General features: G+C 44.2%; 1 protein-coding gene across 2 annotated transcripts; it reads right to left on the bottom strand.

Annotated features, from left to right (window-relative positions):
* Positions 1-70: 70 nt before the first annotated feature.
* srl (sarcalumenin) lies at positions 71-21,723 on the bottom strand. Of its 2 annotated transcripts, XM_068003582.1 has the most exons (7): positions 20,593-21,723; positions 16,738-16,863; positions 15,969-16,064; positions 11,787-11,819; positions 6,675-6,791; positions 5,825-6,058; positions 71-4,426 (listed from the first exon to the last, which is right to left on the bottom strand). In XM_068003582.1, exons 1-7 carry the CDS (start codon positions 21,695-21,697, stop codon positions 3,615-3,617), a joined length of 2,523 nt encoding a protein of 840 aa, XP_067859683.1. In that variant the 5' UTR covers positions 21,698-21,723; the 3' UTR covers positions 71-3,614. The 2 variants fall into 2 exon arrangements, with proteins under 2 accessions (XP_067859683.1, XP_067859684.1); XM_068003583.1 differs by lacking the exon at positions 11,787-11,819.
* Positions 21,724-22,258: the final 535 nt, after the last annotated feature.

Raw genomic sequence — 22,258 nt, 5'->3', positions numbered from 1 at the left:
CTAATTGATGCAATGAAATAGATTTTAATTGTACAAACTAGAGAGCAACTAAGAAGAACTGAAGACAAAGTGAGGTGTTTGAAAATGAGCTTTATTAGAAGGGCCTGCATCGTATACAAACTGAAGTGAAACTGGTCTTTGATTTATTCCATAGCCCCGGAGCCAAATCCAAAAAATAACAGTACGAGCCTGATTTTAGGATATTTCTAAGCCTTCTGATTTTAGGCTTTAACCTGATGCAACCCAGCAATCAATTCATAAAAGATGAATTCCAAAATTCAGATTCAACTCGATAAAACGCCCTTCAAGTCAAATTAAATCTTGAAGTAAGAAGGCTCCATCGACCCGCCATAAATGGGTAGGATGACACGCGACCAGTCCCTTTGCTATAAATAGACTCTTAATGGTTCAGTTTCTCGCCTGCTGTCCCGTTAAGCCTGGCGTTTTCTGATTACCCAAAAAAGCATGGATTTTGTCACCACCAATTTAATCCAACTTTTTGACATGAATTTAGGTAGGGAAAAAAGACCGAGAATCAGAAGGCCTAGATCTAAGGGCAGGTTTTACAAATGTGCCCTCCTAGCGATTTCCATCCACTAAACTTGCGGTGAGCCCTGCCCACAATGCCCCAATATGTTTCTAATGGGCAAGGCTCCTCGCTAGCAGTATACGTTCATACAATCGACCCTGTAGAGTACTGATTGACTGGGCTTTTCGCTTCTGGAGTTGGGTTTTCTCTAAACAGTGAGGAAACCACAGGAAACACAGGGTCTTCCTGCACAATACAGTCACCAAAGAATAGACCTTCCACAGGTTAAAAACAACCATTGCTGCACAGACAACTCTTGCTATTCTAACCAAACAATCCTAATGCCTGCAGTCACACACCTAATCCTATATAGCCAACATTGTTGTGCTCCCACCAACACCCAGAATCCAGAGGTCAGGGACACCATTATCAGATGCTCCACGGTTCTCACTCTCCATCCATAGAAAGTGCCGTGGAATCTGTATGATAGGACATGGCTATGTACTGTCCATGACCATCTGCTACACCCCCCACTCCCCGATTCAACAGTGATTGCTCTGGGAGAATGCAGTGATAAAACTTTGAACACTGAGAAGTATATGTATTTCGATAACACAATGCGCCATCTGGACCTCCCAAAGTAATCACCTTCAACTATTTCTTTGCTGTTTTACATCTCTTAGGATTTGAACCACTTGTTGAACCACTAATTCATGCGGACAATTAATGGACAAGGATTACATTGCAGGGCCTACATGGACAGATTCTGAGACACTGCACCACCTCCATATTAACTGCTGCACTTTTCCTATTGAATTTCACATTAGCTCCCTTCTGGAACCTACTTTCCCAGGAACCAACATTAGTGTACTTTTCCATGCCACCCATTCCCACTTCTGGGTGCCCGATTTCCATGTTACTGAGTTGGGCAAAACGCATGACTAAACCTCCCACAAAAATGAGTTTGTTATATATTCAATCTGACCATCGATGGCAATGGACTGTCCCTTCTCTCAAAAAAGGCCAATCACATACTGAAGTCCTTGGTAAGTGAGCCACTTATACTTGTTTGATCACTGAATGGCTAGCTGCCAACCTGTGTTTTGTGGCCTTTAGCACCTAGGGAGGTAGCTGAAAGTGAAAGATGCACTATTGAAGCCAAGTGGATAAAAGTAATGGTTCATGTGTGGGGGAGGAACAATGTCTTCAATGTAGTTTCCAAACAAATAGGAAGAAAAATATTTACTAGTCCAAATGATTAAATATTGTTCAAGCAGTCAAATTTCTTTGGACAAATATTTCATATCTTCTTAGTTCCATTTTACCATGTTATTCCATACATATTCTCTGAGACCCACTTGGATTTGCTCTTACATTAGCTGCCTCACTAACTCTTCCCTCTTCCTACTTCCACAGCACACTTTTCTCCAACCATGTCAATGGATTCCTTCATCCATGAAATCAGGGGATTGATTGCTTTTGGTATTCTGTTAGCAGAAATTTATTTGATGGCGTTGGGGTGGGACTTCCAACTTGGAGCACCATCTCAAATGCCATAACAGTAGGGCATGGAGAGAGATGAAAACAAGGATAGATAGCTATACATCTCAGATGTACAGCTCTAGAAATGGAGGGGCAAAATACAAAGGAAGGCATTTAAAAGAAAGAGAATGAGGATCAAGCAGCAGCAACAAACCCTTGTATTATTTTGAAATAAACTTAATCCTAGCTGTGCTGTCAAATAAGTTTACAACATTTATACATGCAGGATACACCCATTTTACTTTCAAATTGGCTTGTGTACAGTCAAAGACTTTATAAGCCCTTCCTTTAAGTCACCACATTCAGCGGATATAACATCCTAATCTGAGTAGCCATAAGATTAAATCCCAAAGGCACGGTAACAGAGCTCATTAACGTGTGGTAGAGATGTCAGTGCAGTATGCTCGTATCATGCTGACCTAGGACAGTAAAGTGTTTCTGGAAAAACTCAACGCAGAGTGACTGCATGAGTCTGTATCACAGGAACAATTCATAGACCTGAGGCACCCATCAGTGTATTCACTGCACAGGAGATTGTGTTGGGCAGGTCAAATAAAAGATAATTGAAAGAAAATTGGGTGTAAGAGAAATAGGGAAAAGACAGCTAGCTGAATGAATAAATTTGCCACAACCTGTAATCCAACATTGGGACATATGTTTATGAAACTATTTAAGGTTTGTATAGATTGTGAAAGTGTATGTTTTATATGCATTGTAATAACAGGTCTCCCCTAACCTGTAATGATTTAAAAATCCCACCACCACCACTGCCCTCTTGTCTGTACCTTTACTGCAATCTACGTTTGGTACTTCAAACCACAAATAGCTGAGAAAATCTGTATGGTTCGGCAATGAAACCAACTATATTAGTCAGTAAAGTTCTCACTAGGTTTCCAGGAGGCCAATAATCAAATGCTTTAGAGCTTGTTTGCCCTCTGGCAGGATCTGTGGATGGTTCGCCAATCAGGTTAATGATGATCCAAAAACCGGTGAGGGAGGGAAACTGGATTATTTAACTGAAGACTGGGGTGGGTGAAGGTGGAAACTGAGTGTGTTTTAGACACAGCAAGCAGATCATGGTGACCAGGAGTAACTAATGAGGGTAGGAGGAAAATGAGGGAAAGAAAATACAAGAATAAACTTTAGCACCAGCAAGAGTTGGAGTCACCATGCTCCAAAACAGGGCAGAACCTCTATCAAAAGTCTATTCTAAACATGCACCATGAGACACTAACCACTTGCCACATTGCAAATAAATTAACCCTCTGAGCCCTTTATAAACCTTTCTAAACTGCGTCAAAAATGACCAGGTTGGTACATCTATGTTCATAGAATTCTATTCGTTAGAAAATGTCTTGTGCTTTCACGTCGTCTTTTTCATATTCATGGTACAGACTTGATAAAGTTTTTTTTTGTCCTTTTAAGGTATACAATAGGTGCCTGGATGCTGAAAGTTCAGTTCTCAAAGGGTTAATGAACCATGGCTTCTTGGACAGATAAGACATAAGCTATTTCACCCATAAATAATGTACAAGCACCTTGTTCAGGGCTTTCTGTATCGGTTCTTTGGCGTTTCTGCACATCCAGTGATGTCACAGGATGAAAGAGATGGGTTTTTCCCAGCGGAGATGGCTCCCAGCAAAGCAGGAAGCTCATGGGTGATGATACGCTCGATTTTCTCCAGCAGACATCCTCCCATGTATGAGCACTGCGCTGACAGCAATTTGAAAGTGTTGATGGAATTAATGCCAAAGAAATCTTTATAGACACTAGGATTGGGCAGGTCAAACTTGCTGACATTAGTTTTAGCCAGGATGGATTTAAAGATGTAGAACTTGTCCGGTTCATCCAATATTTCATTGAAGACCAGCTCAGGATCACTGAAGAAGGTCATTTTGTCTTTAAAAGTCTGCAAGTATCGGTCCACGAGAAGGGCGTGAATGCGCACACGTATGGCGTGCTGGCGGATGAAGGCAATTTTGTTCTCAAGCCTATTCTCAATGACTTGGTTGAGATCCTCCAGTAGGGAGACCTCCTCTTTCAGGAAGAGGTTTTGGTTTGTATCAGGATTGTACTCGTAGGGCCAGAAGGAGCTAACGTAGACCCTCGGTGGCTCGGTGACATTGATTAATGGTGCCAGGCTCCAGAAGAGAGCTCCGTAGACTCGCATCAGTTCCTGAGTGGCCACATTGTCAGCCTTGTTCAGAATTATTCTGATTTGAGACTCGCGACCCTTCAATTGGCGGAAGAGCAGCTCCAATTCCAATCCGACGTCCAGCTTGGTAGGATCAAACACAACAAATATGAGGTCAGCTCGGTCAATAAACCACTGGCAAACATCATTGAAGGGATAACCTTTGAAAGAAAAATTAGAAATTTACTGTTTTATTCCACATAGAAATGATCAGATTACTGGGTCTCTAGAATTGTCAGAACTACACTCTGGAGCAGTAATATATCAGTGAGTCAAGGTGGGGGGGGGCGCGCAAATTCTTATGTGGGCTATTTTTAGTGAATGGAATGAAAGCCCTTTCTTCCCTATTCTCATCATTTTCAAAATCCCTCCATGCGCTCGCCCCACGTGGCATTCGTGATCTCATCCAACCTTATGTCCCGCCTCAAGCCCTTTGTTCCTCCAACTCCGACCTACTGTGTATTCCCCACTCTCCATTCCACCACTTCTCCCCACTTTCTCTCTCTCTCTCCGCCTTTAAAAGTCTTTTCAAACACACCCATTGGACCATGCCCTCGGTCACTTCTTCCAACTCCTGCACTTATTATGTTGTTTTTCCCCTTAGTGAAGCACTTTGGAAAGTTTCTACCTATGGAAACGGTGTTACATCGACGTAAGATTGTTGCTGAAGTACTTAACCTATTTAAAATAAACAGGCTAAGGACTTTGGTAAATATCCAAAGAGGACTTGCTACCCCAAGACGATAATAAACCATTTGAGTGACACTCTTGCAGTTTGACATCGCAACCCCTCTATGTGTTGTTGTCTTGTAAGACACGGTGACCATTGTTGCCCTGTATATAACACAATAGTGAGCTGTCCTTGGGTCCCCACCTTCCAGTACACAGCCTCACCCGCTAGAAGCACATATTGGGACATTGGGAGTGCGATCCCCACAAATTTCCAACCTGCTGTTATAAATGGATAGCCATGTGGTGAAGGATAGAATACTAGAGCCTGGTCTTTGGTTGTTTCCAAGCTTTTATTCTTAGAGATTCACCTTACACACACACCACACCCTCGATAAGCTCTCCCATAAAAAGGATACAAGATTATCCCCAATTGATACCCACCACCTGAATACAATTAATACTCATTGATATAAATCATACAATTAACACTTGCGCTTACTGCGAGCGCCGGTCCTCATTGGAAGCCCCCCAATTGCGGAATCAGTCCTACTGTGTTAAAGTAGCACAGGATATCCAGGTGTAGGATTGGATGGAGTTACTGTGATTATGATGTTGCTGCACAACCATGGGTATTTGAGAACCCAAAAGAGTTTTCGTTGACATTTCCCCAACTCAACCCACAACGTCATGGTTCACAGCTAACTCATAGTATAGTGTGTCCATTCTGGTTCGGCATTGTTATTTAATATTTTAACGGTAATTTTCCCCCTCCCCATCCTGAAGGACGGAGCTGGAGCTGGGTACAGTTCCCCAGCCACCTGGTACTTCACTCAAGTGGCCATGTTTGAGTCAAAGCAGCAAGTATTGTCAGACTTCCTGTTATTTACCTCTTTCTTGCTGTTTACGGTTTTCGATGATTCCAGGCGTGTCCACAATAGTCACTCGTTCCAGCAGCTTGTGTGGGAGCTCGATGCCAACAAGTTTCTCCAGAAAGTTCTGCCCAAACTTTTCCAGAGGCGAGAATGACCGAGCACTGTCAGCAGCCATGACGATTCCTTCCACGGTGCGTATCTTCTCCCCGTGCATGACCACGGTAAATTCTGACGTAGTTGGCTCTGCACCTAGGGGCGGAATGGAGAACATAGGAAAATTAGGAACAGGAGTAGACCATTCGGCCCCTCCAGCCTGCTCCGCCATCCAATTAGATCATGGCTGATCTGTACCTCAACTCCATTTACCCGCATTTGCTCCATACCCCTTGATACCCTTAGCCAACAAAATTCTTATCAATCCCAGTCTTGAAAGCTCCCCAACTGTCCCTGTATCCACAGCCTGTTGGGGAAGAGAATTCCAGATTTCTACTAGCTGTGTCGGTGAGGTCTGCAGGAAATATACCCGAGAGTGGAAGTCCAGGGGGTAATGTATTGAGTAAACACTAGTGGCGGGAAACCCTTGCACGCTGCCTATGCATTTTGGGCAGTGTACGCGTGATTTTCCGATAGACCTTGGCCAGTGGGCACATGCCAGTGTGTATACTCAAAAGATTACCCCGCCGATTCTGAAGCAATGATTGATCCATTCTGGCTCCCTCTCTGGTCGTGAATTCAGATTAAAACAATCTCTATTGGGACTGAGCACCACAGGAGAATTCAGTGCATGTAACAATATTTTGAGTAACCTAATTTTTAAATTGTTCTACAGTGAATTAAAACTGCCCCAGATCACCCGTCTCAGTACCGGTATAAAGCTGGTAGAGAGTCTCGTCCAGTCCCAGGAGGTAGTTGACCATGGTGGACTTTCCAACACTCCATGGCCCCAAGAACAGCACCATTGGTTTTGATACGATTTCTCCATCTGGAAGCAGAACAGTTTCCACATACAGGAACAGAAAAGCAATTCATTGCAATACATGATAAGACCGCACTGGGTTACTGGTCAGTCCATGTCAAACTGAAGGAGGTCACTCCCAATCATGATAATGTAGAAGGGTCTTACAAGTTGGCACAAATGCCCAGCTCCTTACTGCCCTCGCAGTGGAAACAAATAGGTGTCATCCTTGGCTCAGTGGTACCACCTAGTTTCTGAGTCAAAAGGTCATGGGTTCAAGCCCCACTCCAGAGACTTGAGCGCATAATCGAGGATGACACTTCAGTGCTATACTCAGGGAGTGCTACACTGTGGGAGGTGCCGTCTTTCAGATGAGACATTAAACCAAGGCCCCGTCTACCCTCTCAGGTGGATGGAAAAGATCCCACGGCTCTATTCGAAGAAGAGCAGGGGAGTTCTCTTGGTGTCCTGGCCAATATTTATCCCTCAACCAACATCACCAAAAACAGATTATCTGTTCATTATCACATTGTTGTTTGTGGGACCTTGCTGTGCATAAATTGGCTGCTGTGTTTCCCTACATTATAAGAAACATTACGCTTCAAAAAAAGTATTTAATTGGCTGTAAAGCTTATTGGGATATCCCGAGAACATGAAAAGCGTGATGTAAATGCAAGTGCTTGCTTTCTTATTTGCAATTGAAGTGTTTAAATTATCACTCAAGGGATGTGAAAGGACCAAGGGATGGATATAGACCTCATTAGTTCAAGAGGTTGAGCATCTGGATCATCTACTTTGGGGAATCTCCTTCAGGTTGATGGGAATTGACTGATAACTCATAAGCCAGGCAGCTGATCACTCTGACTCACTTTGCTCGGTTGGTTGGGTTCTGTTAATTCCAACTCAAGTAACTAGTTGGTTGGAACCAAAGAGTTGGAGGTATGGGAATGCAAGGGTTGGTACAGAGGATCACACTGTCCACCTCAGTCTATTTGGACCAAGCTTCTTGCTAATTAATCACTGAGCCTGATTGGTGCTGATGTCTTTCTATTAGAATATCTCATCTTTCCCATAGGAGGTTAGTGGGCCACAGATAGTGAAAGGGGATGGAGAAAAAAGGCTATGCTTTTATAAAAAGCTGCACATGGTTTTGGTTTGAAGGAACTCACATCTGATGCTGTAACACATCAGTTTTGTGGCCTCTAAGATGAAGTTAAAAAACCATAACCTTACACTACTGAAGTTACCATGACATAAATGGGCACATACTTGCTTTGAAACTTTTTGTTGCTAATCTACGAGTCCCAAGGAAGGGATGAGGAATCCCAAGAAAGGTACAGAAAGGAAGGCAGGAATGGGACAGAGATTTATAGAAGAAAAACAGTACAGAGAAATAAAACAAGAAATCCCGAAACAGAGAGGACAAGTCAGAAGCAGAGAGGAGACTGAAACAGAGAGAAGATGAGAGATTGAAACTGAGAACAAACGAGACGGAAACAGACATTGAAAGGGAGAGGCCAAGAGAGAGAACAAAAGAAATTGAAACAGAAGGACAAACTGAAATAGAGTCTGAAGCAGAGAACACCAGTCCTGATGGATGAGGTGTGAGGGATGGCGGGGTCTAAGTGACAGGTACCATCTGTGAATGGTTATTTTTGTCCATGTTCAGTCTATTTACAGAACATTAGACCAAAAAAGAAAGGCTTGCATTTATATAATGCCTTTCATGACCTCAGGATGTCCCAAAGCGCTTCATGGCCAATGAAGTACTTTTGAAGTGTAGTCAGTGTTGTAATGTAGATGATGATGAATAGACAGACCCCTCTTGAGTCCACCGTTTCAAGATTGGAGAATATTATTCCCATTTGAAGGATACAAAGGGTGGAGGGGGAAACTAAGGTAATTCCAGAGGGTAGGTTTTCCGAGTCCTCTCCCGGGACAAAATTCCTCACACTGCAAGAGTGCATTGTGAAATTAGAGGCAGCCTCATCTATTGAAATCACAGGCATGGGGCCACGATTCTCAGATGGGCAAGGATTCAGAAAATGTAACCCTGGTGACCAGAATTTACATTACAAGGAAGCTGGACGTGTTTTATTTCGAACATTTCAAAGGTGACCTAATCATAGTTTTCAAGATTAGGAAAGGAGTTGACAAAATTGATTGAGAGAAATTGCTCAGTGTGGTAACGGGATTAACGGGCCACGGCAGCTGGAGAATTTAAATTCAATTAATTAAATTAAAATCTGGAATAAAAAATACTAGTATCAGTAATGGTGGCCATGAAATTGTCGTAAAAACCCATCTGGTTCACTAATGTCTTTTAGGGAAGGAAACTTGCCATTCTTACCCAGCCTAGCCTATATGTGACTCCATACCCACAACAATGTGGTCGATTCTTAATCGCCCTCTGAAATAGCCTAGCAAGCCACTCAGTTGTAAAATCTCGCTACGCAAGAAGGCGGCTCACCACCACCTTCTCAAGAGCAATTAGGGATGGGCAGTAAATGCTGGCCTTGCCAGTGACGCCCATATCCCATGAACGAATAATAAAAAAAAAATCAGGAGCACAAGTTATAAAAGTGTGTTATAGAGTTTTGGGACAACTTCCACTCAGGAAGCTTATTGGAACATAACTGGGTTCAAGAGACAGAGGCAGTTCTGCAGTGATAGAGAGGTCTGAGGACAGATTTTATAAATTCATACTTCCAGCACAGGGTATCATGGAAGCGTTTAACGGGTGGTCGATCCCCGATTACCCATTTTACACTCTCGCCAAAAGTTAAACTTTCCCCCAAGAGGGTGGGGAAGGTGTGGAACAGAGTTGCCCAGGATGGAAATAGAGGCGGACTAGTGTGGGGAAATTCAAGAGGGAGCTGGACAGATTTTTGAGGGAGTATAAGAGATCGAGCATGTTTTTTGAAGGTTGATAACTGGTTAGATGGTCTGTTGAGTCATGGGGTTTCAATATAAATGTCTCAATAGCCTGGCATGCCGCTCCAGTGGATAGTGTGTAAGTTCTGTGCAGTTTTTATGTAGAGGGGGCAATTTTCCGAGTTTGTGAGCGCAGCAGGAAGCCTCCTTCACCTGGTGTGTAGATGAGGAGATCACAAGCTCATGTCTTGAGTGGCGAGGCAAACTCAGAAACTGGCCCTGTAAAGTTTTATTTTGTGATGATATGGGAATTTCCTGCGTTGTCTGCCTTTATCATGACAGTAAAGTCAGGGTTCATAGACAGCATGTTAATATTTTCAAATCTGGAACATTCCCCAGCTGACTGCCAATTGTTTCGGGGTCATCGGAACAAACTAGAGAGCAGCATTCTCCAATATTTTACCCTAAAACGCCATGGGAGATTTTCCTGGGTCTGCACCCGGTTTCACTAGATCAGCTGAGTGAAGTAAGTGCTGAAAAATTGGGCGGGATCCTAAACAGGCGTGTGCTCCGACCCACTCGATTTTACGATATTTGCTGTGGTGAAGCAATCCAGCGCTCTCGGGTGCAGACCCAGGAAAATCTCCCCTATCGTGTTTTAGTACAGATACAACAGAATACAACCTCCCCCTGGGGACCCTTGCCGTTGGCCGCACCTATTGGGAAACGTGGCAACCAGTTTCTTGCTAATGCGCGATTCCATCCCACATGTCGGGTGCGTGCAGACTGTCCCATCCAAAGGGATAGATGACCCGCGGAAACTGTGAGCCGGAGAGTGACGGCGCATTTACACACCAATAGCCAGGGGAAACGCTGAGTGAAAGGTAAAGTACACGGTCCTGCAGATTGCTGCTGAGTGAACATTGCACCGAATCCATATCATACCCTCAGAATATGGATTTAACACTGAGCTTTGCACATTGTGTGTGGTCCCTCCTGCTTCTAACCTCAGGGAACGATACTTAGATGGGGCGGAGCATTCATTCTCGGGGCTGCTGCCTCTTCCTCACCTTCTTGATGCATTGCTACAGCTGAAATTCAACTTCTAAAGTTTTTATTTGTTTCTGTGAGTCAGTGATAATTATTGTAACCTTTTCCACTTTTTGTCACCCAGTATCAGCATCAGACACTCCCAGGGCAGGTATAACACGGGTTAGGTGCAGAGTAAAGCTCTCTCTACACTGTCCCATCAAACACTCCCAGGACCAGTACAGAACAGGTTAGATACCTCTACATTTCCTGACAATGTGCCTCATCCTGCACCTCATTAGACTGGTGTGACATTTCTGTTTCCCAACCCAGCCACCCTTATGGGTCCCCAGCCTCAACCACAGTGGGTTAATTACGGAGTATTGCCCACCTTCCTTTGGTGGGGGAGGGGACAGCTCAGTGTACACCAGTTACTTTATCATGCATGTTCTGGTTAGTTGTACAATTCAGATTTACATTTTACAGCCCCATAGCGACATCTGCAATCCTCCAATGCCCATCGGCCCAACTTACACAAAGTCGCTGGCAAAGTTGCTTCGACTGGGTTTTGTTTTAATAATTGACGTTTTGTTATTGGGATCAGAGAGCTTGTCGATCTATTCCCAAAACTTGATTCTTAGGCCAATACAAAATGACTGCTTGCATTTACAAAACACTAACAGATTTGGGAAAAATAGGTCCCTAAATTGACAGCCAGGCTATGTTCGTGGCAGTCTGTGTGTGTTCACCAAATGTTGGCAGTTAACAGGACTTACTCAATATTCTGAGATTTCAAACCAATTCTTCCATGTTATTCAACTATTGGCCAAAACATCAAAGTAGCTTCTAAGGCCCTGCGTACTCTGAGGTACGTAGGGACCTCTAGCATGAGCGTCAGTGGAACAGACAGACATACAGACACTGAGTAGCCTGGAAACGTGATAGATGGAGCCTGAATTAAGCAGAAGCCATTGGCTGCCAAAGGATTAATGTCTGGCCACCTTCCAGTGGCAGTGATCCAACCGAGCTGAACGTTTGCTCAGATGCGTTACTGCCTTTAGCTCCATAATAGTTAGAAGGTTGGGCTTGAGCATGCAAGAGGCAGATAATGTTACCAACCTTGGAATGAGTTCATGGAGCGTCCTGGGTAGGCTGTTAGAAGGGAGGGGAAGAAAAAAGCAGAGTGAGTGGAGTCAAGCAAAAGGAAGGAAATGGAATCAATGAAGAGAGAGAGAGAGAAAGGAAGAGAAAGGCAGAAATGGTGACAACAAAATGTTAAACAAATACATGGAAGGTGGAAACTTTGGGACATTTAAACATGTTATTCCTTTTACGTGCACGATATATGTGTTTATCATAACTTTTAAAGTCGAGTAGTTTTCCTCAAAGGAGATACTTTGAACCAGTGTTGGATTGAACAGGCACTGAAGTGAAACATAAGCCCTGAATTTAACTCGAGACAGAGGGGCCGGGGAGGTGGGTGGGTGGCAGACTGTCCCGACCTTGGCATTGTGCGACCCAGGAGATTTTAACTCCCGGGCCTCATCTGCAGAGCCTCAGCCGCTCTTCCCCCTCCTGCCACTTCATCCCCGAGACCGGAGGAAAGTGCCTGATCAAGACCCACTGGCACTGGAATCGGGTGCTGGAGGTGAGAGAGGCACGAAAATTGTTAAATATTCTTACTGGGCGGCCCTGACCTACTAGGGCAAGTTTCTTGCAGCTGAGCCGTTGGACCTCATAAGGCCGGGTTTGCTCAATTGTCATTCTCCTTCCTACCCCAAAATGGCCAGCCTCCATTTACCCCACCCCACCCCTCCCCCGAGAAAGCTAACAGTCCCAGTGCATTATGAGCAACATTTACGTATTCAAATGAGCTGACATTGCATTATCGTGCAAAGTCAGCTGATTTGGATTTACAATGTTAGAATGGTATGTAAACATTTATAATGGCAATTTTCCTATGTAAACCATTGCCTGTCATAATGTAGTTGCAGGTTCTGGCCACTAGGGCGCATGAGTTTCTCAGTCTCTCAAGTAACTCTAGCAGTCATTTTGTTTTCCTCCAATTTTTAGGTGTTATCCTGGTTTTTCGGGTGTTTAAGACTCAATTTTCAGGTTTTCCACCTGATGGAGACACCCAGGGTGCCCTTGCCTATTGAATCTCAAAATGGCTGAATGACCCTTTAGGACCACTACATCACCAAGACATTACCCATGATTGTGTCAATGATGAAAATAAATTACATGTTAGAACACAGCAGGATCTAATACAGAGTTACTTTCATTATTGACACAATCAGTTGTATAGTTGAAGCCCCGGCTCTGCTTACTTAGTACATAGATTTTACAATGTTTGTCATCCCTGGGTTGAAGGTCAGCAACTTGGTATGACTAACTTTTTAATTTTTCCCTTTTTTTTGTCCCCACCTCTCCTGAGACCGTCATTGCCCAAATCCTCACCCAACATCCAGACGTGTATTTTCCAATGGGAGCCATTGTCAGATATTAAGGAGCAGGAACCCTGGCTTGTTCCCGCCTCCCCCTCCTTCTAGCCTAGCTATACTAAAACAACCGTAGTTCCCTTACTGACACCCTGGCTGATATCAGCTAACTCTTCCTGGTCAATGCCACCTCACCCAGTGCATTCACCCCCACCAGCCATTAGGGGACCTGCGGCATTTGATTTTGAAAACTCTTCAGGTCTGTAGCTGGGCGGTTAGATTAACAATTTCAGTTCTGAAAACGATGATTTGTTTCAAAGAGACAAGGGAGTTGGTGACAGGATCCAACATCAAGAATGAACTAGGGGGTGTAGGAATGCGTGAGTCAGGGGTTGAGGCAAACATCTGTGTACCTCAGCTCTCTGAGAACGCCAGTGCACGCATCCCTCAATCATCATTGCCTGGACTGCTGCTTTATAATCAGATAACTTTGACTATAAAAACACAGTCATTTGACTCTAAACATTGAGTCAGGTTATTCTTGGACCTTCTCCCAGATCTAAACTGAAAATAAACAGGTTTAATGTTAATACTTTCATCTGTGAAAACCAGATCACACTATTATGGTTGGAAGTAGTGTTTTGTAGAATAATAAACCTGTGTTTTTGAGGGAGGCACAAACGCAGTTATTTCGATTCAACTTCAATGACAACCAGCACAGATCTACAGAGAGATTAAAAAAAAAGCTGCAACAGCTGGAAACGTGAAATAAAAACGGAAAGTGTGCAAGAGAAAGAGTAAAGGACAGACTAACATTTCACAAGGAGACCCTTCATTCGGAACTGGGAGATAAATGAACTTGTTTATGGGACTGGACAAAGCGGGGGGAAGTGGGTCAAGGCAGGAATGCTGCCCTCATGTCATGGGATTAGGAACCTGCAAAAAAGAAAAGCTGGAAAGAGGTGATAACTGCTGTACAAAGGGGCTGAAACAGCTGCAGAATGGAGAGGGTTCAAGGAGAAGGGGAAAAATGCAGCTTTCTTAGAGGGTTGTAGGGCTGGAGGAGGTTACAGAGATCGGGAGGGGAGAGGCCATTGAGGGATTTGAAAACAAGAATGAGAATTTTAAAATTGAGGTGTGGCCGGACCGGGAGCCAATGTGGGTGAGCGAGCACAAGAGTAATGGGTGAATGGGACTTAGTACGAATTAGAATACGGACAGCGGAGTTTTGGATGAACTAAAGTTTAGGGAGGATGGAAGATGCAAGGCCGGCCAGGAGAGCATTGGAATAGTTAAGTCTGTGGCTAACAAAAGCATGGATGAGGGTTTCAGCAGCAGATGGGCTGAGGCAGTGGTGGAGATGGGTGATATTATGGAGGTGAATATAGGCAGTCTTAGTGATGGAGCAGATATGGGGTCAGAAGCTCAGCTGAGGGTCAAATAGGACGTCGAGGTTGCGAACGGTGTGGTTCAGCCTCAGGTGGTAGCCAGGGAGGTGGATGCAGTCGGTAGCTAGGGAACGGAGTTTGTGCGGGGATCAAAGGCAATGGTTTTGGTCTTCCCAATATTTAATTGGAGGAAATTTCTGCTCATCTTACACTGGATGTTGGACAAGCAGCGTGACAAATTGGATGCAGTGGAGAGGTCAAGAAAGGTGATGGTGAGGTAGAGATGGGTGTCATCAGCGTATATGTGGAACCTGACATGTTTTCAGAAGATGTCGCCAAGGGGCAGCATGTACTGTAGATGAGAAATAAGTGGGGACCAAGGATAGATCAATGGGGAACTCCAGAGATTACAATGCAGGAGTGAGAAGAGAAGCCATTGCAGGTGATTCTCTGGCCACGACTGTATAGATGAGGATGGAGCGTAGTCCCACTCAGCTGGCCAATGGGGGAGATATGTTGGAGGAGGATGGTATGGTCAACTATGTCAAAGGCTGCAGACAGGTCAAGAAGGATGAGTTGGAGTAGTGCACAATGGTCACAGTCACATAGGGTGTCATTTATGACTTTGAGAAGGGCCGTTTCAGAACTGTGGCTGGGGCGGAAACTTGATTGAAGAGGTTTGAGGCTCATGGCTGTTTACTTGTACCATTTTGCCCCATTAACCTGCAGTGTTAGTGCTTCAAATGTCACTCCTTCACAAATCAGGGCTACACCACAGCTCAGCATCAGCAACAAAAGCTGCTTGGACACAGAAATGCACCCAACGTTGAATAAAACTACCCCTCCTAGCTCACGTAAATTTAAACAAAAGTAGGCACCAGGGAGTGATATCCAGGGTGTAATCTCATTTGAGGTTCATGCGAAGCTGGCAAAAGCTTCCTTCCAATAGGCTGTGACATCCTCTAAACCTCTTGTCAGATCAGTGCCTTGGAATCATATCAATAGTGCAAAACCCAGGTCTTGGGTCTGGGGCAGGGAGAGCTGTGATGTTAATCCTTTGGCTAGACCTGAGCTTCGTCAAACATGTATTCCTTTCAAGGAGATGCTGATGGGTTGGTGGAGTGATTCAACAGTGGTAGATATAGTGAAGTTATCATACACGGGGCATCCCACTCAACATGGCAGCAGTCTCGCCTGACTGTTACTACCTGTTATTTTTTGTTTGTCGCTTTACTCGTCTTTATCTCCACAGAATGTCTGCCAACAATAATTAACACAACAGTGCGTGACTTCACAGTGTCATTTTACATTCGGTTTGCACAGTTAACTGCTTTGCCTTTCAAATGGCATTAACTTCAAGTGTTAACGGCTCGAGGTTATGCGGAAGAGACCCAATAGCAAATTGTGCTAATGAAAATATTAATTATTGGGATTGCCACTTTGAGGCTCGGCTCGGCTCCCTGTTGTCCTACCTGTGATTTCATGTTGTCTCAGCTCGTTGTACTTGAATGCTTGCTCCAGTGGTCTGATGGCATTGTGGTATATCTTCCGTAACCGCTGGAGCACACCTAGTGACAGGAGGGAGGGACGAAAAACACACAGAGTACAAGAAAACGTGGAATGAGAAACAGCCATCCAGCCCACCAATAATCTCACCTTTCACAGCCTTTGTACAACCTGCCCTCTGATGGACTCTACCCCACCCGTTCTGTATAAATGCTCCCTGATTCCCAAAGGTAATCAAGTGAACCTACGGAAATTCCCCCTCACACTCAAAATATTCCTCCACCCCCAGATTACCTAACATTTAGTATCTTGCATGGAAGCAGTGGTGAATCTAGAAACTTCTGAAGGGGATGCTGGTGACTGATGACATGAGTTTATTCACTAATTTCTGGAAGGGTGGAGTTGGAGAATGTTCTAGAAAATAAGATTTTCTAGGTGTTCCCAGTAACAGGCTGCGTCTGTGTCTGCGCCTGATGTCCCCAGTAACAGGCACAGGGCCAAAACAGGTGAGAGCGGGTTCTGCTCCAATTCGTCTGCTGATAATGAGCACTTTCAGTGTAATTATTTATTTTTTTAGTTGTCAGCCTTTTTGAAGCTGTTTTTGAACTTTTTCTAGGTTTCTTTTTTTTGGTATTTATATACTTGTGAAAGCTCCAGAAAATATTCTGCTAATGCTTATACAAGACAAAAGAGTACTCCCCCCCCCCCCCCCCCCCCCCCAAGCAGTTGACTTACCAGAGTAATCGTCAGATTGTGTCTTCTCATTCAGCCGGAGGGTTTTATCAATGTGAGATCGATCTCTGTAAGGCAGCTGCAGCTGAGGCTCCTCCTCCACCTCCACTTCCGCCTCATCTCCTTCATCTGCAGGACAGAATAAGAAAAACACCAGCAATGAACAGCACTTCCAGATTTTAAACACTCTGAATCCCCCACTCCAAAGATTTGCCAGAACAACATTCACTCTTGGTGTCAGCTGTGGCTCAGTGGTAGCACTCTCACCTCTGAGTCCCACTCCAGGGACTTGAGCACATAAACAAGACTGACACTTCAGTGCAATATTGAGGGAGCGCTGCACTGTCAGAGGTGCCGTCTTGCAGATGAGATGTTAAACCGAGGGCCAATCTGCCCTCTCAGGTGGAAGTGAAAGTTCTCATGGCACTATTTCGAAGAAGAACAGGGAGTTTCCTGGTTACCTGGTCAACTTTAATCCTCAACCAACGCCATCAGAAATAGATTATCTGGTCTTTCGTCTCATTGCTGTTTGTGGGATCTTGCTGTGCGAAAATTGGCTGCTGCATTTGCCTACATTACAACAGTGACTGCACTTCCAAAGTGATTCAGTGAAGTGTTCTGGGATGTTGTGAGGCTATGAAAGGCGCTATATAAATGCAAGTTATTTCCTTTCTCTGCACTGCAACCTCGATTTCTTTTCCAACTTCTTCCCCTCCTGAATATGCTGACTCCTTGCAGGGGTCCAGTTTCATGGGTGCCAGCCAGCACTGATGTGTGATGACAGGCTGCTCAATAAACATATGTGTAACACTGTCACCCAGTAACACAGAGTGGGAAGAGCACTAGGGACAACTCCCAAGTGCCCAGAAAAAAAAGCAAAATATGAAATTTTCCTTACATTCAAAGCCTTTTTATGAAAATGTGGTAGGGATGTGGAGCCAATGTGATTTTTCTCTGCTTTTTCCAGGGCCCCGGCACACGTCATAAGAACATAGGAGTAGGCCACTCAGCCCCTCGAGCCTGTTCCGCCATTCAGTTAGATCATGGATGATCTGCACCTCAACCCCATTTACCCACCTTTGCTCCATATCCCTTGATACCCTTACCCAACAAAAATCTATCTATCTCAGTCTTGAAAATTTCAGTTGACCCCTGCCCCCCCAGCATCCACAGCCTTTTGGGGAAGAAATTTCCAGATTTCTACTACCCTCTGTGAAAAAGTGCTTTCTGATTTCACTCCTAAATGGCTTGGCTTGAATTTTAAGAGTGTGCCCCCTTGTTCTTGATTCCACCCTCCATGTGGATTGAGCTTCTATTGCTCTGCCAGAACCATTTTGAGGGTGGAGGCTGGGGGAAGGGTGGAGCAAAGCCGAATCCCAGAAGTGACTCTTGGGAGTTTTCCTTCCTCCACAACAAGGAACATTCTAGCCTCTTGCCCGGTGGCCTGGCTGAGATTGCGAACTCGGCTGTGCAAAAGCAAAAATGCATGTGCGACAACAAGGACTTTCTTTTCTTTGATTGCTCTTATTAATAAATCTGATTTATTAATCTAATGGGCCTGGGTCAGTTCCTGTGATTCCCCCACACAGTGATGGGCTGTGCAGTACATTCAACCATAGAGCCAGCACATCCCTAATGGTTCACTATCCCTTTATTTTATGTGATTCACATTTCTAACCTTTGGGAACCATAGGTCCAAAGTCACCTGTTCCTCCTAAGCATGCTACACTTACCACATATGTAAGGAATCTTACAACACCAGGTTATAGTCCAACAGTTTTATTTGAAAATCACAAGCTTTCGGAGCTTACCTCCTTCGTCAGGTGAGTGAGTGAGTGAAGAGAACCCTTCACTCACTCACCTGACGAAGGAGGAAAGCTCCGAAAGCTTGTGATTTTCAAATAAAACTGTTGGACTATAACCTGGTGTTGTAAGATTCCTTACATTTGTCCACCCCAGTCCATCACCGGCATCTCCACATCACACTTACCACGTGTCATGTCTCAAGTTACTCATATACTGTATCCCAAAATGTTATTTCCTGAAAGAAATCCATTTAATTTGCATTTGAATGAATCAATACTAACTGCTTCCAACATCTCCCTAGGGAGCCTGTTCCATAGATTAACCACTCGCTCACTAAAATATTGTTTCCGCAGATTAGTTTTGAATTTACCCCTCTTTCAGCGCAGGCCATGTCCTCTAGTTCTACTGTTCTAAACAAGGTGAAACAGCTTGTCATGGTCGACGTTATCTGGTCCCTAAAAACACTTCTGAACTTCTTTTCCAGTGAGAACATGCCCAGTTTACATGATCTCCCTTCACCTCAGCAGACTTGCTATTCTATATATCTCTGGGCATCTATGTGTTTCAGTGCAGTTTTGCTGTCCTTTCCTTGTGACAAAAGCAGACAAATGAATGCTATTGGGAACTGTTAACCCAGCAGAGGGCTGGATTACAGTAGAACTACATTTAGTAGAATGACCCATCCCCACCTGGCAACTACCCACAGCAGCATGTTTAAAATGAGGAGCTCAGGGGTTGGAGACTCATGTCCCATCTCTTCGTGGCACAGAATTCCTGAGAGTGCCTCTCAAGCAACACACTTCCTGTATTGACCAAGAGTAACACTGATCTTTGAGAACTTCTGCACACTGGGCTCAATCAAATCTTTTACAGACGTACAAAACACCAATACACGATGATAGACTACTTTATCACACTGCAGTTAGTATATTCTCATTATGCACTGTTGCCTTGAACAAGCCATTGGGTTGTGATGTCTTCCAATTTCTTAACTGCTGAAAATGCTGACATTGTTATCCAGTATATGGGAATAAATCCACAAAGAACTATGAGTGAGAATCTGACAAAACAGTTCAGTTATCTACGATGCAGGACTGAGTGATGCAGGGGTTAGAACATTGCCTTTTCACTTCTGGGGCCTCGGTTTGAATCTGGCCTATGGGAGGTATGTTCCCGCCTTCTGCTGCCTGATATAAAATCCGTTCCCCAGTCTCACCCCAGTTCCTAGGGGGTATGAAACTACATTGCAGTATTTTGGCAACCTCCTTCAGGTAGCAAGGATAATGTGGGAACTGGACATGTCATTTTGGCACAGTAAAGATTGCTCTTCTGAGGATGGGATTAAGGAGCTTTATTTGAGCAGCATAGAGGGAGCTTTACTCTGTATCTAACCCGTGCTGTACCTGCCCTGGGAGTGTTTGATGGGACAGTATAGCGAGAGTGTGCTGGATTGTACAATGCAGAGGGAGCTTTACCTCATAGTAAACTGAGCTACACTTCATTGAGGAGTGCTTAATGCGGACATTGGCTGCACTGGCTTCTCTCATTTTGATGAACACATAATTCAGCCGACAATAAAAAACTCTCGGTTGAATGAGCACAGCTAGTTTCATCAGTTTTTTGAATTCATTCTGTACGGCTCTATTCTTTAACTATCATCTGACAGTAAGTCATCACACTGATAGTACAGGGAGGCATCTCTTGAAGTGAATTTCTGTTCACAAGATATTAGAGGTAAGGGAGGTGAAACCACACACAAACCATGAAGTCATGCATCATGGGCAGTGCATGTGATGTTATGAATAAATCACTCCAGGTATTAATAGTGAAGTTAGTGACATCACAAGCAGAAAATCCAAATGTAACTCCACTCCATTGGTCAGTCTCACTCCATATAACTGATGTGTTAAATGAAGTTTACGTGGGAAGCCAAAAGAACAAAATTAAATTCCACAGCTGAACGTCAAACACTGCATAGCATTGCACCAAGTGAGTGCTTGTGAGTCTCGTTCAGTCGGTGCTGTGGTGGATGGTGAGTCCCCACTGACTCACCGTCTCTCTCCTGCTCCTTCACTTCAGGAGACAGCCTCCTGTTATCAATAGTACTGTCGGGCATTCTTTCTTCAGAATCATCGGTTTCTTCCTTTCCTTCGTTTCCAGATCCTGGGGAGGAAACAGCTGTTCCTTCTTCAGAAATGAAACCGGGCTCGATAATCTGCTCCTCGGCAACCTTGACTCCTTCATGAAGCTCTTTATTTTTTTGTTCCTCTGCAAACTCTTTGGGATCATCTCCACCTTCTTCAGGTCCATTATCATCATCACTTATTGCAATCTCTTCAATCTCCTGACGATCAGCGTCTTCAGATTCCATCACTTTTTCTTCAACAGTTCCATTCTCATCCGACTTATCGTCAGTTCCTCCATCATTTTGCTCCTCTTCCTCAGATTCACCATTTCTAATATTAGCTTCCTGCTCAGAATCTGCTGCTTCATTATTCTCTTCCTGACTATCCAGTGCTTCCTCTTCCAGATCCTTTATGTTGTCTTCCTCTTCATGGCTTGAAGCCTGGTCTTCTGTCTCCTCTAAAGAACCTTCCTTAAGATCCAATTCACCATCAGAATCTTCCTCCTCAAGCCACTGTTGTCTTCCGTTGTTGCTGTTTTTCTCAGTTTCTTCTTCGGAGTCTATGGCAGGTTCAGGGGCCCCGTTTCGTGTTGGCTCTCTTACTTTTGCCTCTTCATTCTCATGGAATTCATTCACGGCATTTTCTACAGATTCATTTGATTCACTTTCGACAGTTGGTGCAGTTTCTGTGCTGTTAAGATCCAGTTCTTGAGAATCACCATCCTTCTTATCAGCGAGAAAACTGTCAACGTCCTCAGTAGTGCCAGACTCTAGGTTTTCACTTCTTTCTTCGTTTTCAAGCAACTCCTCCGATTCCCCGGTATCATTTTTGGAGTTGGCTTCGTTGCTTTGACATTCCTGTTCTTCTACACCTCTTCTAACCACATTGTCACATACAGTAGCACACCTTGAACACGCTGCTGCACAGCTATCAGTGTGTGACTGACCTCCTTCTTCCTTCTCACTGGATTCCTCTGTGGGACTGTGTGATCCCAAGGTTGAACTACCATCAGATGCTGAGTCTGCATACATTGAAAAAGTGGCCTCTTCTGCCTGCTTCTTACCATTCAAAAGCTTCTCATCATTCACATCGACTCCTGGGTCTGCGGCCAAGGCTCGGCTCCCTGCAAGAGTGACAACATCTTCACTGTTGGGTTTGGTGAAGTCTTGAGGCTCTAAATGATCAGAACATTATCAGTCAGTTTGAGGCCACTTTCTGTCTGGATGTGTTTTCGCTCAATATAATTCAGAGGGATAATAAATGTGCAAAGGAACGCCAGTACAAGCCCAGAAAGGTACCAAGAGCCGGTGTTATTATTTATACAAAAGGGACAGATCCATCAATACAGGCCTGTGTCATGTATCACTGATTATGTGGACACTCCATAAACAAAAGTAACAGTAAATTTATGCATCCTTTATTAATCCGGATTCTAGTCTGGTTTTCCAGTAACAGAGGACTTGTCATGAGTCAACAGCAGGGTAACTGAACTATGATCAGCCCCTCAAATGAAGCTATTTGTCATGGAATGCCGTGGACAGCCTTAAGTTATAACACTAACTGCACATTTCCAATCCTTCCTGGACCATGAA

This window comes from Heptranchias perlo, chromosome 22 (genome assembly GCF_035084215.1).
Source record: "Heptranchias perlo isolate sHepPer1 chromosome 22, sHepPer1.hap1, whole genome shotgun sequence".
Taxonomy (NCBI): Eukaryota; Metazoa; Chordata; class Chondrichthyes; order Hexanchiformes; family Hexanchidae; genus Heptranchias; species Heptranchias perlo.
This window is presented reverse-complemented; position numbering and strand designations above follow the sequence as displayed.

Bases quoted from the DNA above. Each gene is read 5' to 3' on its own strand.
- srl (XM_068003582.1), bottom strand. From the start codon at position 21,697: ATGTATGCAGACTCAGCATCTGATGGTAGTTCAACCTTGGGATCACAC. The intron at 16,864-20,592 runs GTGAGTCAGTGG...TCTGTCCTGCAG, and splicing joins GAAGGAGCAGGAGAGAGACG to ATGAAGGAGATGAGGCGGAA. The intron at 16,065-16,737 runs GTAAGTCAACTG...TCCTGTCACTAG, and splicing joins ACAATCTGACGATTACTCTG to GTGTGCTCCAGCGGTTACGG.